Source organism: Tiliqua scincoides, chromosome 3, assembly GCF_035046505.1.
Source record: "Tiliqua scincoides isolate rTilSci1 chromosome 3, rTilSci1.hap2, whole genome shotgun sequence".
Taxonomy (NCBI): Eukaryota; Metazoa; Chordata; class Lepidosauria; order Squamata; family Scincidae; genus Tiliqua; species Tiliqua scincoides.
The window spans coordinates 101,457,983-101,473,781 of NC_089823.1; the positions used below are offsets into that span (position 1 = coordinate 101,457,983).

Here is a 15,799-nt window from a genome sequence, read left to right on the forward strand (position 1 = left end):
ATTTTAAAGGAAAGGATAAATTGAAGATTGGTTGGATTAGACCCAATCTGCTGTGGGTGTGGTGATGCTGATATGCACATGAGAACTTCCCTGCCCACCGAAGTTGCCCTTTCATTGAGGTCAATGGCCTTAATGCACATTTACAGATTGTTTGTATTATGACATTGATAGCCAACATTTCTTCCATCATGAATTCAGGGTGGCATATATAGGGTCCCCATCAAGCCCCAGCCCTTCTTTGCTTCAGCAAGGTGGCTGTATCATGTTGTTTCAGATAAGACCTTGGCGAAATGTTCATTGTATACCATGGACATGTATTGAACTCTGAATCGGGGCACTGGGATAAGGCCTTCACATATTGGTTGATCTACTAACTTCAGAGCAGTGATTATTTGGAAGAAGAAACTTATACTGTCAGATTTTACTCCGTCATCTTCCTGAGTAAATGTAGGGCTTGGAACATCATAATCAACTAGAAATTGGTTAGCCACTCACAGTGAGTCCTGACTTGATTAGCTGCAAACTTTACTGCATTTTCTTTTTCAAATCAGTGGCAGAAGGAGGCCAAGTACCTCTCAATTTACTAATCGGCTAGCAAATACTTTAGATAGCTGGCATTAAAAATTTGGGGTTATTTTGGAGTGGAACTGAGAGAATGCCATCTGAAAATTTTTGGTTTTCAGTTTAGGTTTACCTCTGTGTTTGAAATGAATTCTGGAATTGTGTCCTTACTGTAATCATGATCCAAAAAAGGAAAATGTTGCAATAAATATAGATAGTATCCTTAAATGGCTGTGTGGTAGCTTGGTATTTCAATATATAACATATTTTAAATCTGGCAAAAGGTACCAGTTCTTGGTCTTGATATTTGAAAGCACTGTGTTCCTTTTTACAAGGTTTAACTTGTGTCATTTGTATGTTCAGTGCTGTTGATTATTAATTATATTTCATTTATTGAAAGTAGCTAAAAGATGAAATGAATGAACATTGCTATTTATCACCTTTTCTTCTTTTTTCATATGTATATAGGTAACTTGGCACAAGCAGAAGCTGTTGGAAGAGAGGCTTTGGAGTTAATACCTAATGATCATTCTCTTATGTTTTCTCTGGCAAACGTATTGGGAAAATCACAAAAATATAAGGTTTCATTTCCTATACTATTACTTGTCTTAGCAAATTTGTTTGACCATTATTCATGGGCTAAACACACCTTCAAGAACGTATGACTCATCTTAGAGGTTAACTGAGAGTTTGCATTGCATGTGCACCTGGGAAAATATACATGTTTTCTTCCATATTTTTTTTTTCCATATGCAACAGTATATGGGTAGTGTCATGGGAACTGGACAAACTCACCTGAGGGAGTTATGTTGTTCACAACAAGCTGCTTCTTCTAATTTGTCAAGTTTGTAGTTTTCCAAAGCTACCATCAGTCTTCTGGAGATGAAAAATAATAAATAATAATAAAAGGAAATAAAATAATAAAAGGAAAATAGGGATGGGGCAAATTGCAGGATGGGGCAAATTCTTGGAGGAGCCTAGGACCTCCAGTCTCTGGGTGCAGGGATTTTCCAGGCCTCTGTTTACAGGCAGCCCAATCCTGAATGTCCCGGTGCCTGCTGGAGCATCGGCACCAAAGCAACTACTGCTGTATCCAGCAGGCGCAGGGAAACTGCTGGAAGTCTCCTTTGGAGAAGGGGACTTTCATCCCCTTCTCCCAGGGAAAGCCCCAAGCCCTGCAATGGAGCTTATCAAGTCTGCTTCAGCTATTTTGCCAGCACAGACGTGAGATTCCATGTCAAACCTTGTGGCCTGACACCGAGATCAGGATCTGGTGGAGCAGAGCTCTGCCGGTCTCACCCCCCCCCCCGTCCGGTTTCTACCCTGTCTCCTTTCCACTGCCTCAAAACTACTTACTGCTGGCCAGTGCTGTTGGGGTACCAACTGGCCCTCCACGTGGTGCTAAGGCTCAGCACTGACTGGCACTGGCCCAGCACCAGCAGCCCCTCCTCTCCAGGTGCTGCAGATGCTGGAGCTAAGTGCCAGTGCTGAGGAGCTTTAGAATTGGGCCCCTAATCTGAGAGGGACGTAATGTTGCCAAACAACTAAGGAACATAAGTGAAATTCCTGAACCTACAGATTCACGCCAGCCTAGAATACTTGAAAACAGGGGCATTATGTTGTTGGTACCCTAGGAAAATCTTCAGAGCATAAAGTAGTAGAAAAGGAATTTACAGAAGGACAAAGGTTCCCTAGGAATGGGCAGGTATCTATCTTTTTCCCCTCAGTCAAAGTTTCCTTTTTCAAGGAGATCATAGGAAAGTGGGAAGGGTCGGCTCTGGGGCTGTTAAATAGATACTGGAAAGCAATGGCATGAGAGGGTTACTGCCTTCATCTCTTGCTTATGGGCTTCCTAGAGAATCTAGCTGGTGCTGTGGGAAACAGGATGCTGGACTAGATAGCCCTTTGGTCTGATCTAGCTAGATTGCTCTCATTTTCTTATCTGTGTAATAACACATTTGTAGAGGTGTTTGAAAATTGTGTTATTTATTTTATTTAGAAGTAAGCCCATTGAGTTCAGCATATTTAGGCTACAATCCTCTCCATGCTTACTTGAGAGTAAGCCCCATTGACTATAATGGAAGTTAGTTTTGAGTAGACATGCAGAGGATTGAAATCTGTCTAATCCTATCATACTCACTAGAAACAAACACCTCTACACATTTGGTAATCCTATTTATATGTACTTCCATAGTACCTGCTGAAGGTTGTGTTGAGCTGATATCTGAATTCAGAGACTACTAAATCATTGTAAGGACTAAGGGCTCAATCCTATCCAACTTTCCAGCACTGGTGCAACCACAATGCAGCTCTGAGATAACGGAACAAACATTCCCTTACCTTGAGGAGGCCTCCATGACTGCCTCCCACCACAGGAAGCAGTGCACGCCTCATTGGCATGACTGCACCAGCATTAGAAAATTGGATAGGATTGAGTCCTAAGCATCCTAAAAAATGTTGTTTAGCACTTATCTGTGGTAGCTTTCATCTGCCATTCTCTTGCCAGTTACCTAGTCAGGAGAGATCCTTCAAGAGTTCTTCACTAGCTGTTTTGGATATTTTCAAATGAATTTGGATGAATTTTCAAAATGGCAGTCCTGCTTTCTGCCAAAGACAGAGCACAACTATATTTCTAGGAACAGATCCTTACTTGCCACAGGTTACCAAGAGAATGATGTTTTTCCTGGTCTGAATATGATTACTTGTGCAGTCACAGACTCTAAGTCTACCTTTGAGAGAAAGACAGTACATAACATTTCTCTGAATGGTAAGGACTTGATCTTGGCAATATGTTTGCTAGGAGGATAGCTCACACCGAACAATGAGCAAAGACTACAGGTAGTTTCTACATACTTATGTACAGGTACTGTTCCAGGCATTTGTCCAGAAGTTCAAACCAATGTAAGTTGGAACAGTGCTATCACAAAGGTGTAAAAGCACAAGGCTGAACAGACTATGCCTGCACAGAAGTGCAGACTCATTTATTCATAACTCGGGATATCTTTATCTATACTCTGACTATACTCTATAATATACACTTCTAATTTTCATTTATTGTTAAGCCATTTCTGCCCAACGTTGCATATATGCAACAAAGACCAAATGTGTACACCTGTGAGCTGGGCAGAATTAATAACTAACAGTAACATCATTTTACCCCCCTCCCTCCTCCAAGAAGCTCAGAGTAGCATGCAAACCTTTATAGTCCCTGACATTTTGTCCTTGCAAAAACCCTCTGGATTTGGTTAGGTCACCTAGTGAGCTTCATGTCTGAGTGGGGATTTGAACCCAGGTGTCCATGCTTATCATCCAAGATTTTAAGCTTTAACTATGTCATGCAGGAAGAGCATTGTATGAGCCTTGAGGAAATGAAAATAAAAATCGCAAACTCATTCAATAGTTTCAATATGTTCAGCTGAAGGATTTTATGTCAATCAAGAAATGGAAAGTTGAGAAAAACTTTGACTAGATTCAAAATGACAATAATCAGATAGAAAACCATGGAAAGTATTTGGTCAAAAATGTGTCCTTTTTAGGTGATGGAAGGATTGGCTCTAAAACAAAATACATACCTTAAAAAATTTTTTTGGGTGCAATGACATACACCACCAAGATAGTTAAAAAAAACAACAAACAGACTAACTTCACTTAAATGGAAGTATGCTGCTTTTAAGTGGCAATTTGTGTGAGCATCCGGTTTACAATGCAGTCCACAAGTGTTTTTGTGTTCTTGCTAGCACTGAAGTAATTACTCTTTAATTGACAGCAACTACCAGACAACAGCTGGATCAGGCTGTGAATTATATTGTACGTATATCCATTAGAGAAAAGTAGAAGTGTGAATGCACATGAAAAAAATATGGTGACATAATCATGTTAATAGACCACAGAGCATGAGGTAATTGGTGGTGTTTGGTTGTACTTGACATTGTATGCACTACAGAAATAGCTTGTCCTGTTGATCTCTTTTTTTCTGAATTATTCAGGAATCTGAAGCTTTGTTCCACAAGGCAATTAAAGCCAATCCAACTGGAGCCAGTTACCATGGTAATTTGGGTAAGACATTTTACAGCTCCCCTAGTGCAAACTTTTTTCTTTTTTTAAAATCAGACACACTGCTTGTACTTCTTTTCATGTTCATTGTCTTAAAAAGTACTGTTTTAAGGCATTCTTTTGCTGGCTAGATTTCTATTCTGCCTTCTTGCTAAACAAATTGCCAACAAGAGAATGGAGTTCCAAGAATGCAAAGCCTGTTTTGTATGAGAGACCAACCAGGCAGCGCATTGCAACCCAGAGGTGGCTGCACGTCAGTGGTGGCAAATTGGCTCTTTTATGTTGTGCTTGCAAACCGCCATGAGCTCTCCAGATAAAAACAGCAATTTATGGCTCTAGCACAATCCACTCTTGTCATTCCTTGGCCTGCTCGGCTCCCAAATGCGTCTCCTCCAGCTGGCAACAGAGCCGGCTGCCACCATGCCGACAGCCAACCAAATGTTTTAATGTTTTCTAAGTAATTGGCAAGATTGTCTATTCTTCAACATTGTTGCTAACAAAAACTCCTCTTTGCTGTTTCAGCTGTGCTTTACCATCGCTGGGGAAATCTTGACTTAGCCAAGAAACACTATGAAGTCTCTCTGAAGCTTGACCCCACAGCAGCTGGGACCAAAGAAAACTATAGTCTTTTAAAAAAAAAACTGGACCAACTGCAAAAAAAAGGGTGATGTCTGAGATTTCTTCTCAGGCTTTGAATGCATTCTGTATACTGTTTATTGGTAACATGGGCTACTAATCACTAGAGGGAAGCATTCAGCCACACTGTCATTGAAACAAGACAATATAAAACCGATAATCACCAGCAATGGACTCTTGATTGTTCCATGGAGTCTTGCATCAGAAGAAAATGTTATATATAATTTTTTTAATCAACCATTGTCCTAAAATTTTCAGTTGGAGAATTAAAAAGTGTGTTTCTGCTTTAAATTTGTTGAACAAAAGCTATCATCTTCTACATTTTTATAGTCTGATACCCAGAGCACTTGAACAAGCAGGGACTGCATTGAAATGAAGAGGATTTGTCCCAAGTGTGACATGTTGAAGGTATATCCACCAGCTTAGTGTGTGAATGCATGTAGGGCCCAATCTGATGCCCATTTTTCTGGGAGTAAATCCCAGAGTAAATGTGCATATGATTATACAGTAATTCAGTTATGGCAGCAAATAGTGATATGTTTTACTCTGATTTACAATAATTACAATGTGGTGGTGATATGAAATGTGGCCTTGTAATGATAGCATCATCTTGAACAACAAATATTGGTTTGTACGCCTATGCAGAGATACTATCTATTTAAAGAATACTGAACAAGGTGTTTTTGTTTTCATTGTCTTTTTCCAAAAGTGTCTTTCCTTCCATTGGCTATCAGTGTGCAGCTAGCTTGCCTGCTAAGACTGGAACAGCTTCAAAATATTTTCATATCAAGAAAAAAAACTGATTCAAATTCTTTATAGGTTCAGAACCAATCCCTAGTTTGTTGCTGTGTAGCTTTAAAAAGCAGTGAGTTGGATAGGTTACAAAGCAGGGCTTGACAGCCAAGCCACAAGCTCATGCTGTCCCTGGCAGAGTCTGTTAAAGTAGAAAGCCCCTCATGCCTGGAAATTTGCCCAGAGTCCTGAGCTCTTCAACTGGGCAGTATTATGCTTTTGACCATGTGGCTTTTTGCTTTGGTTTTGATATGCTATCTTATTGGCAATTGCTTTTGAGAGAGTATCAGGAGCTTAAATCCATGTGGCACATCAGGGGTTCTTGAATCTCGTCTTTCATCTCGGAATGGGTAATGTAAATGATAGCAGAGGTAATATTTCTTCTTTTACAGGTCTGTGAAGAAACACAAGACTGATTCAGCTGCTCTAAAACTGTTCTCATAGAACATCCTTGAGGATGCAGGTTTATTAAGAAAGTAATGCTTGACATCTGAACTTGGGCCATGGTGACCTAAATGACCAGTAGAGATGTGGTTGCAACTTTTTGCTTGAATAAAAAGTGATAATTTCAAAAGGACAACTCAAATAAAAACTCTTGAGATAACCACACCTGAATGTTGGCAGGGGTTTATAATGCCTGAGATAAGCATTGTTTGGGTTTGAGTCACTTGATAAAGTTGGAAATGAAGAAAAAACAAAGACCACTTACAAACTACAATTCATCTAAAGTTCATGAGGCCACATCCAGACAATGGCTATTCTTCTGTCCTCCTAGTTCGTCTTGATGTAGTTTGTATTTAGCAGTGCAGATGAAATCAAATGCTGCCTTTTTGTGTTGGCATGCTTACAGCACAGGGAAGATATTGCATCAGATTTCTGGGCTTTCCCCCAAAATTACAAGAACAGCCTTCTGAAAAGGGAACTATCAGTATCTGGTACTGGAAAAAGAAATGGTTCTTCAAATATTATTAGCTGGTTGTGCCCTCAGTTTTGATTATACCAGTCACCTGATGTGGGAAGGACCTGGATTTAGTCTCAGTCCTAAATAGGTATTAGTGTCAACAGTGCCTATTGAATATACGTACGCCTAGCCAGGATCCTGGACACAGGAATCTACCTGGTCATGGCAACAGCATTCACATGCTGGATTGGGGTGTGCAACTATTTTTAAGATATTCTAAATGTATCATTACCTGAATTACATACAGTGCAGCTGTTGAAATGCAGGGTGCTGTCACTCTTGCAATATGAAAGAACAGGAATGACAATGAAAGTTTGAGGTTGTGTATATAAATGCATCATTCTGAAAAAAGTGTACAAACTACAAATAGAAATTATTTCCACAAGTTGTGTAAGGGTTTGAAAAAATATTTGGTTCAATAGTTTTTCCTAACATGCATCACTTTGAGACCATTTTTGCAAATAGGGCTTTAGAAATAACAACATTGTGGGATTTTGAAGATACTATTTCTAGTAGACAAATTTTCCATAATTGCTTCGTATCTGAACATTGTTGATGTCTGATGTAATTAACAGTCTTCTTCATGATTCTTCTGCACAGGAGATTTATCCCTAATGGTCTGCACTATTTGTTCTGTATTAACCTAGTGGATCAATACTTTGTTTGGGCATGAAATTAATGAAACAAAGATTTGAATTTGTCTGTTCTTTTAAAGTGTGTGTGCTACATTAATTTTTACATGCCAGAAATATTTGGGTGTCCTGTTTTCAAGGCTTTGTAAGGTAGATAATCATGTTCCAGACTTTTAATGACTTAATTCATTTCAAGTAACTTGGAGCATAATCTCCCCTCTGTCAGTTCTATCATGTGAATGTATCCATGTTTGAATGTGTTCATTAGAGAAAAGTCTTGAATGCTATCTTTGGATGAGACAGACTACAGGCTTTTTAAGTCATTATGCCAAGTAGACCCAACATGGAGTTGTAATCTATCCCTGATAGATGTATCTGCAGGAATACCTTGCACTTGCATCTGGTTATGGACCAGAGAATGAATGAAAGTCAAAAATGGATGAAAACTTGGTTACAGGTATATCGAAACCAATTTGAATGAAACGTTGAATACTTATGTGAATCTACCCAGACACATGCTGATTCTCTGTAACTGTTCAATTAATTTCATGAAATTGTATATACAATTGTATTTGTAAATACAGGTGTAAAATGACTGGATGTGAGAATTGACATCTTGAAAATTCAGTGCAAATTCTTAGTGTTATTTTGAAAACCTGGTTTAATAAGTGATTAAACATTTTTAGTTCTGAAAAGGCTCTCTTAAAGCTACCTACAAACATGATTGAGAAGACTGTTAATACTTCTATCAAATATGAGAAAATTTCAGTTTCTCATGGAAACGTGGTTTACAAATATCTTTATGCATTCTTTATGCATTTTAAAACAAATACAATTGGTTCTTCTGCATAAAGGCCCATACCTGTGTCTGCATACAAAAATGTAGTTGTTTATAACAAATTTGGTATGTTCAGTGTCTGTCTGTGGTATACATTTATTCACGGGCTATTAAACTGTGTATGTGTATAATAAAAGGCATGAGATCTTGAATGCAATGATTTGCAATTGATGCTGTAAGTTGAGTTGTCCTGGTTCATCAGCTGAATTTTCATATACTCCAGCCCCTGTTACAAATTTTGAAGACAACGCATTTGTAATAAAGCTTCATCTGTAGCTTTGGCTCTTGTGTAAATGAATTTTATAAGAGTATTGTATTGGCAACCTTCAGTCTCGAAAGACTATGGTATCGCGCTCTGAAAGGTGGTTCTGGCACAGTGTCTAGTGTGGCTGAAAAGGCCAATCCGGGAGTGACAATCCCTTCCACACCGGGAGCAAGTGCAGTCTGTCCCTGGTCTGTCTCCCTGGCTATGGGCCTTCCTTCTTTGCCTCTTAGCCTCAGACTGTTGGCAAAGTGTCTCTTCAAACTGGGAAAGGCCATGCTGCACAGCCTGCCTCCAAGCGGGCCGCTCAGAGGCCAGGGTTTCCCACTTGTTGAGGTCCATCCCTAAGGCCTTCAGATCCCTCTTGCAGATGTCCTTGTATCGCAGCTGTGGTCTACCTGTAGGGCGCTTTCCTTGCACGAGTTCTCCATAGAGGAGATCCTTTGGGATCCGGCCATCATCCATTCTCACGACATGACCAAGCCAACGCAGGCGTCTCTGTTTCAGCAGTGAATACATGCTAGGGATTCCAGCACGTTCCAGGACTGTGTTGTTTGGAACTTTGTCCTGCCAGGTGATGCCGAGGATGCGTCGGAGGCAGCGCATGTGGAATGCGTTCAGTTTCCTCTCCTGTTGTGAGCGAAGAGTCCATGACTCACTGCAGTACAGAAGTGTACTCAGGACACAAGCTCTGTAGACCTGGATCTTGGTATGTTCCGTCAGCTTCTTGTTGGACCAGACTCTCTTTGTGAGTCTGGAAAACGTGGTAGCTGCTTTACCGATGCGCTTGTTTAGCTCGGTATCGAGAGAATGAGTGTCGGAGATCGTTGAGCCAAGGTACACAAAGTCATGGACAACCTCCAGTTCATGCTCAGAGATTGTAATGCAGGTAAGAACTCTTATATACTCTGTAATGCAGGTAAGAACTCTTATAAGAGTAAGAACATGCATAAAAGTATCACTTTAATGTAACAGAGAAGAGAAAAATCTGGTGCTGCAGTCATTACACAGCCCCTTTTCTAGATAGTTTTGTTGTCCAGTGTAATGATGTAGGGCAGGGGTCTCCAAACTTTTGGCCAGAGGGCCGCATGAAATATCTGGTGCAGTGCTGAGGGCCGGAAAAAAATTTAAATATAAAATTTAAATAAATAAATTAGTGATCTTAGATGAATTAATAAATGAATGAGGGCCCAATCCTATCCAATTTTCCAGCACCGGTGCAGCTGCAATGCAGCCCCAAGGTAAGGGAACAAATGTTCCCATATCTTAAGAGGCCACTGTGACTGCTCCCCATGACAAGATGCAGTGCATGCCCCACTGGCACTGGCAAATTGGATATGAGTGGGCTCATTCACTCAGCCTCTCCTCCAGATGCAATCAGAGCACAGCTCTGGTCATGTTTAGGCGAATGGGCCAGAGGCTTTCAGGAGACAAAAGGCTGGCCGCGGGGTGGATAGAGGCTTGCTGTGGGCCGCATTTGGCCCCTGGGCCGGGGTTTGGAGACCCCTGGTGTAGGGCATGCTCCTACAAACCATTAAAAAATAAAACCAAATAAAGTTTAAAAAATAGTGTAGATGGCCTGCATCTCAGAGCAAACTAGATACAATTGAGGGACAATGTATCTCCCACCATTTGGTTTTTCAATGTTATTGTAAACAGACTTAGGTGAATGACAGTGCAGTCCTAACTTGTGCCTCTGCTGGCACAGCAGTCCCTGCACCAGCTGAAGGTGTTGCAAATGTGCTGTCAAATATGCTCATTACACTGTGAGTAGGCAGCACCAGTGAGGAGACCCACGCTGCCCTACCAGCACTATATCCAGAAGCCCAGCTGTATACCACCAAGCAGCGCAAGGGTTGGGAGAAGATAGCAGGAGGGCAGTTTGGAGGTGGGGAGGAGCTGTTTCTGGCTGGAAGAGGGTGAAACGGAGGTGGGTTGGGCCTGAGAGGGAACAGGATTTATAGAGGTCTCTCTGTATAACTACCAAAAAAGAAAATAAATAAAATGGCTACAGTCAAGCCTACAGTTAAGTATTTAAGTGTCATTTATTTGAGTGAGAGAGTTATAGCCCAGTCATATCTGCTGGGCTCCATTGGCAGAATGGGCATTCCACCAGTGGAGCCAGCAGGATACAGGTGGAAGTTGTACAATGGTATTGCGCGCAATGGTATTGCAGGCACTGGCACCACCAGTGAGTACAACAAGGTCACCAATGCAGTTGCTGGTGGCTGTGCGCACAAAGTGGCAGCAATGTCTCTGTCCACCAGTGCAAGGTGAGTCAGCAGTGGAGGCAGATGGTGGGAAGGATGGGGGTGTTTCTGGGCAAGAAAAGGGAAGAACTACAGGCAGAGTAGGCAGGAGTGGGTAAATCTGGCAGCAATGGTGCATGGCTGGATCTTATCCCCTCAGTTTCAAACCTCCTCACCCCTTTCCTTGAATATACACCACTAAAATAGGTGGCATATGTCTATGGAGACCCATTGCTGCTCAGGGAGCCTACCAGGCGTAAGTTGAAAATATTTTTTTATTGCAGGGTGTCCAAGTGCTCCCCCCATTTATTTTTCACATTTTTATACTGCTCTTCCTCCAAAAAGCTCAGGGGGCATACACAGCTGCTCCCCTCTTTCTGTCCTCACAACAACCCTATGGGGTAGGTGAGGCTGAAAGAGACTAGCCCAAGGTCACCCAGGAAGCTTCATGGCTGAGGGGGGATTTGAACCTGGAACTTCCAGGACTAATTCCACCTCCCAAACCACTACACCACCCTGACTCTCTGTAGGATGCAGCACACACAAGTACATGCTTAACTCCCCCATTGAAAGCAATGGCACTAAAAAGTACTTAATTTTTTAAAGGTTATGCTTTGTCTTCAGGTGGTTCTTATTTTTAACTCTTACACAGAAGTGTCTACACCCCATCTACACTCTCATTTTCAAGCAAGCTAAGAATCGTAAAGAGTAATTCAGATACTTGGTAGTAGTTTAATACACAGTGACTTTACTGAGCCATCATTCAAGCATCTCATAAGTGCAGGCTAAGGCCATGCACTAAGGCCTTTGCACGTCTATAGAATTACCTAGGCCTTTTTAATTCTTGGTCAAGACTTATCTCTGCTGCTTTCCAAACGTTGACAGTAGCCTTTTACAGTGGGAAAAGGATGAAGACCACTGTTGACCTTGGACTCAAGATGGTGTATTGGGTCAACATTTCCTCAATTGCTGCTTTGATTTCTGTTGCCTGTTTTTTCCATCTAACATCTAGGCATGGCACAAAGGTGGGGGGGGCCTTTCAAGGGTCTTAGTCTTGATGGGGTTTCAAGCGATTTCTGTTGCATATCTCCTATAGGAGTGAATTGTAGCTTCTCCAAGGAGTTGCATTCCCCCCCCCCCCCCATCCTGACTATTTTGTTGGGTTTGATGCCTTAAAAATCTATTGTTCTTAAAAATAGGCTCTGGCTGAGTTAGCATTTTACTGTTGCAAAAAAAAAAAATCTTGTTTCTAAAATCTTGTTTCTCAGTTTCATTAACACATCCTGCTGTTAATTGCGACTATTTTACCTAAAGTGGCCACTCACTCCTCCAGCATGTTCAGCTGCAGCTTTTTACGCCTTATTCCACTAATAGCAAATCTTACACAAGTGTGATTCCACTTCTCTGCTGCCAGGGCTCCTTCCTCTTGTACTAGGTGAGTGACAGGCTGAAATGCAACCGGTGTACCCTTTCTGACCACTCCTTTTCCCTGCAGCCTCCTGAAGTTCCAGTTCTAGAACGTCCATGTGGCCTGCAGCCATTCAAGGGCTGGAGCTCTGATACAAGGGACAGATCTCCTTCTGAGATGCCAGCAGCAGCGTGAAATCAAACAGGTGGCGCCTTTCCCAGCAGGGTGACCCTGACCCAAGGAAGAATCTTGAACCTTTTCTTCCTTGGCCACTGCTCCTGCTGCTGCCTACTGTGGTGCCGAAAGGGAGTATGGGACTACTCCAGAGTAACAGCGTGAGTGCAATGGGGGTGTATTTTCTGCGAGGGAACCTGCTTTTTCTGGGAATGCCAAACTGCCTCACACAGAAAGATACCACAGATTGCAGCAGCACGTGGTTAAAGAGTCTTCCTCTGCACAAGTTTTAGGCTACAATCCTATCTGCATTTTCCTGAGAGTAAGCCCCATTGACTATAATGGGACTTAGTTCTGAGTAGACATGCATAGGATTGCACTATTAAGCACTATTTTAACAACTTTGAGGCTCAAACACTGCTCCCCATGTGACTTCGTTGTTTAAGGGAAATCCAGGTGTGGGGAGGGGGGTTGCAAAGTTGATCAGCGAGGGGAGGGGGGATGGACTAGGTTTACGATCAAAATCACATCCTCCCCAGCTCTGCTTTGGGGAAGATCTTTTGGGGAAGACACCCATGGAGGTATTCTTATCCCCCTCCCCCTAGGAAGGCAACTGGGTGGGTGATTTTAATCCCAGAAACCTTTTCCTGTGGGAAAAGGTTAATCGCTCTACCCCAGGTAGCCAGCGATCAATTTTGCAAGCCACCCCGTAGGCTGAGTCTGCGGGAGACTGATCACTCTCTTCCCGCTTCAAGAATAAGCTGGGGCTGATTTTTGTATCACCGCTCAGTTAGATGCTTCTTAGGCTGCAATTCTTCACCCACTTACCTATCTAAGAGTAAGCCTCACTGAACACAGTGGAACTGATTTCTGCGTCAAGATGCCTAGGACTGTCACTCTTGGCATACACAGGCTGTATGTTACAGGCATACACATGTCACTCTTATTTGGCATACACAGGCTATGGCTGCAAGTACAAAGCTGTAAGTACAGTACAGGTCACTGCTGATGGAGCTCACAGAGGAATGAGAAGTGTGTGAGAAGTGGTGACAAGAGACAGATAAAATCTTGAGAACCTGCCAAGCAAGCTATGATCTACAGCTGCCTGTGAAGGCTCGGAAGGTGGAAGCATGCAGCCAGGATGAAGACCGCACCCTGAAAGGGAGACATCTGGAGAAACTGAGGGTTCTATACATTGATATAGAACAATAATTGTAAAAACTTTGCCACAAACCCCACTTGAAAACTTTTTCAAATGGGGTTTATGAGCAGCCTGCCAATGTAAAATGCCTTGTGTCTTGAGAAATCTTGAGAAAGAGAGTATAAAGGCACTAGTGTACCTGGGGGGGGGCAGATGGGACAAATGCCCCGAGCACTGACCCTCTAGGAGCGCCTCGGGGCCCCGCCCCCGCCCCCAGGAGAAGCGCCCAGGAGCACTGCGGAGAGGCAGCTTGCTGCCTCTGTCAGCACCTGGGCGCCGACTGAGTCGCCGCTCCCCTCTTCCTTGAAAGGAGGATGGGAGATAGGCGCCCTAGAGAGGCACTGACGCTCTAAGGCGTCCATCTCGTCTCCTCTTATAAATGAGGAGGGGGAGCAGCCCAGTCGGCTTCCCGCTGCCTCCCAGGACCACTCCTGGGTGCCCCTGCTCCGGCTCAGAGGGCGTCCCAGAGCGGAAGTGGCACACACCACCTCTGAAGGTGGAGGGGACTTGTGCCGCTTCCCGGCCTGGGTCGCCCCTGCTCCACTTTGGAGGGTGTCCTGTCCGACTTCGGAGGAGATGCATGCCACTTCCCGAAGCAGCCCCAGACCGCTGTCATGGAGACCCCTGTGGTGCGGAAGGCTCTGTGGGGGCATTGGCTGCCTCCTCTGTTCCCCCTTGTTTTCAAAGGGGGAACAGTGAACATAAGAACAGCCCCACTGGATCAGGCCATAGGCCCATCTACTCCAGCTTCCTGTATCTCACAGCGGCCCACCAAATGCCCCAGGGAGCACACCAGATAACAAGAGACCTCATCCTGGTGCCCTCCCTTGCATCTGGCCTTCTGACATAGCCCATTCCTAAAATCAGGAGGTTGCACATACACATCATGGCTTGTACCCTGTAATGAATTTTTCCTCCAGAAACTTGTCCAATCCCCTTTTAAAGGCGTCTAGGCCAGATGCCATCACCACATCCTGTGGCAAGGAGTTCCACAGACCAACCACACGCTGAGTAAATAAATATTTTCTCTTGTCTGTTCTAACTCTCCCAACACTCAATTTTAGTGGATGTCCTCTGGTTCTGGTGTTATGTGAGAGTGTAAAGAGCATCTCCCTATCCACTCTGTCCATCCCCTGCATAATTTTGTATGTCTCAATCATGTCCCCCCTGAGGCGCCTCTTTTCTAGGCTGAAGAGGCCCAAACGCCGTAGCCTTTCCTCATAAGGAAAGTGCCCCACCCCCGTAATCATCTTAGTCGCTCTCTTTTGCACCTTTTCCATTTCCATTATGTCTTTTTTGAGATGTGGCGACCAGAACTGGACACAATACTCCAGGTGTGGCCTTACCATAGATTTGTACAATGGCATTATAATATTAGCCGTTTTGTTCTCAATACCTTTTCTAATGATCCCAAGCATAGAATTGGCCTTCTTCACTGCCGCTGCACATTGGGTCGACACTTTCATCGACCTGTCCACCACCACCCCAAGATCTCTCTCCTGATCTGTCACAGACAGCTCAGAACCCATCAGCCTATATCTAAAGTTTTGATTTTTTGCCCCAATGTGCATGACGTTACACTTACTGACATTGAAACGCATCTGCCATTTTGTTGCCCATTCTGCCAGTCTGGAGAGATCCTTCTGGAGCTCCTCACAATCACTTCTGGTCTTCACCACTTGGAAAAGTTTGGTGTTGTTTGCAAACTTTACCACCTCACTGCTCAACCCTGTCTCCAGGTCATTTATGAAGAGGTTGAAAAGCACCAGTCCCAGGACAGATCCTTGGGGCACACCACTTTTCACCTCTCTCCACTGTGAAAATTGCCCATTGACACCCACTCTCTGCTTCCTGGCCTCCAACCAGTTCTCAATCCATGAGAGGACCTGTCCTCTAATTCCCTGACTGTGGAGTTTTTTCAGTTTCCTTTGGTGAGGGACCGTGTCGAATGCCTTCTGAAAGTCCAGATATATAATGTCCATGGGTTCTCCCGCATCCACATGCCTGTTGACCTTTTCAAAGAATTCTATAA

The 15,799-nt window shown here is 43.2% G+C and overlaps 1 protein-coding gene across 1 annotated transcript in view; it reads left to right on the forward strand.

The window, feature by feature from the left end:
* TMTC4 (transmembrane O-mannosyltransferase targeting cadherins 4) overlaps positions 1-8,748 on the forward strand; it is a 58,962-nt gene extending 50,214 nt beyond the window's left edge. The window contains exons 16-18 of the mRNA XM_066621688.1: positions 1,030-1,142; positions 4,548-4,617; positions 5,137-8,748. Of these exons, the coding sequence (XP_066477785.1) occupies positions 1,030-1,142; positions 4,548-4,617; positions 5,137-5,282 (329 nt within the window). The 3' untranslated portion in view covers positions 5,283-8,748. The remainder of the gene's footprint in view (positions 1-1,029; positions 1,143-4,547; positions 4,618-5,136) is intronic.
* Positions 8,749-15,799: the final 7,051 nt, after the last annotated feature.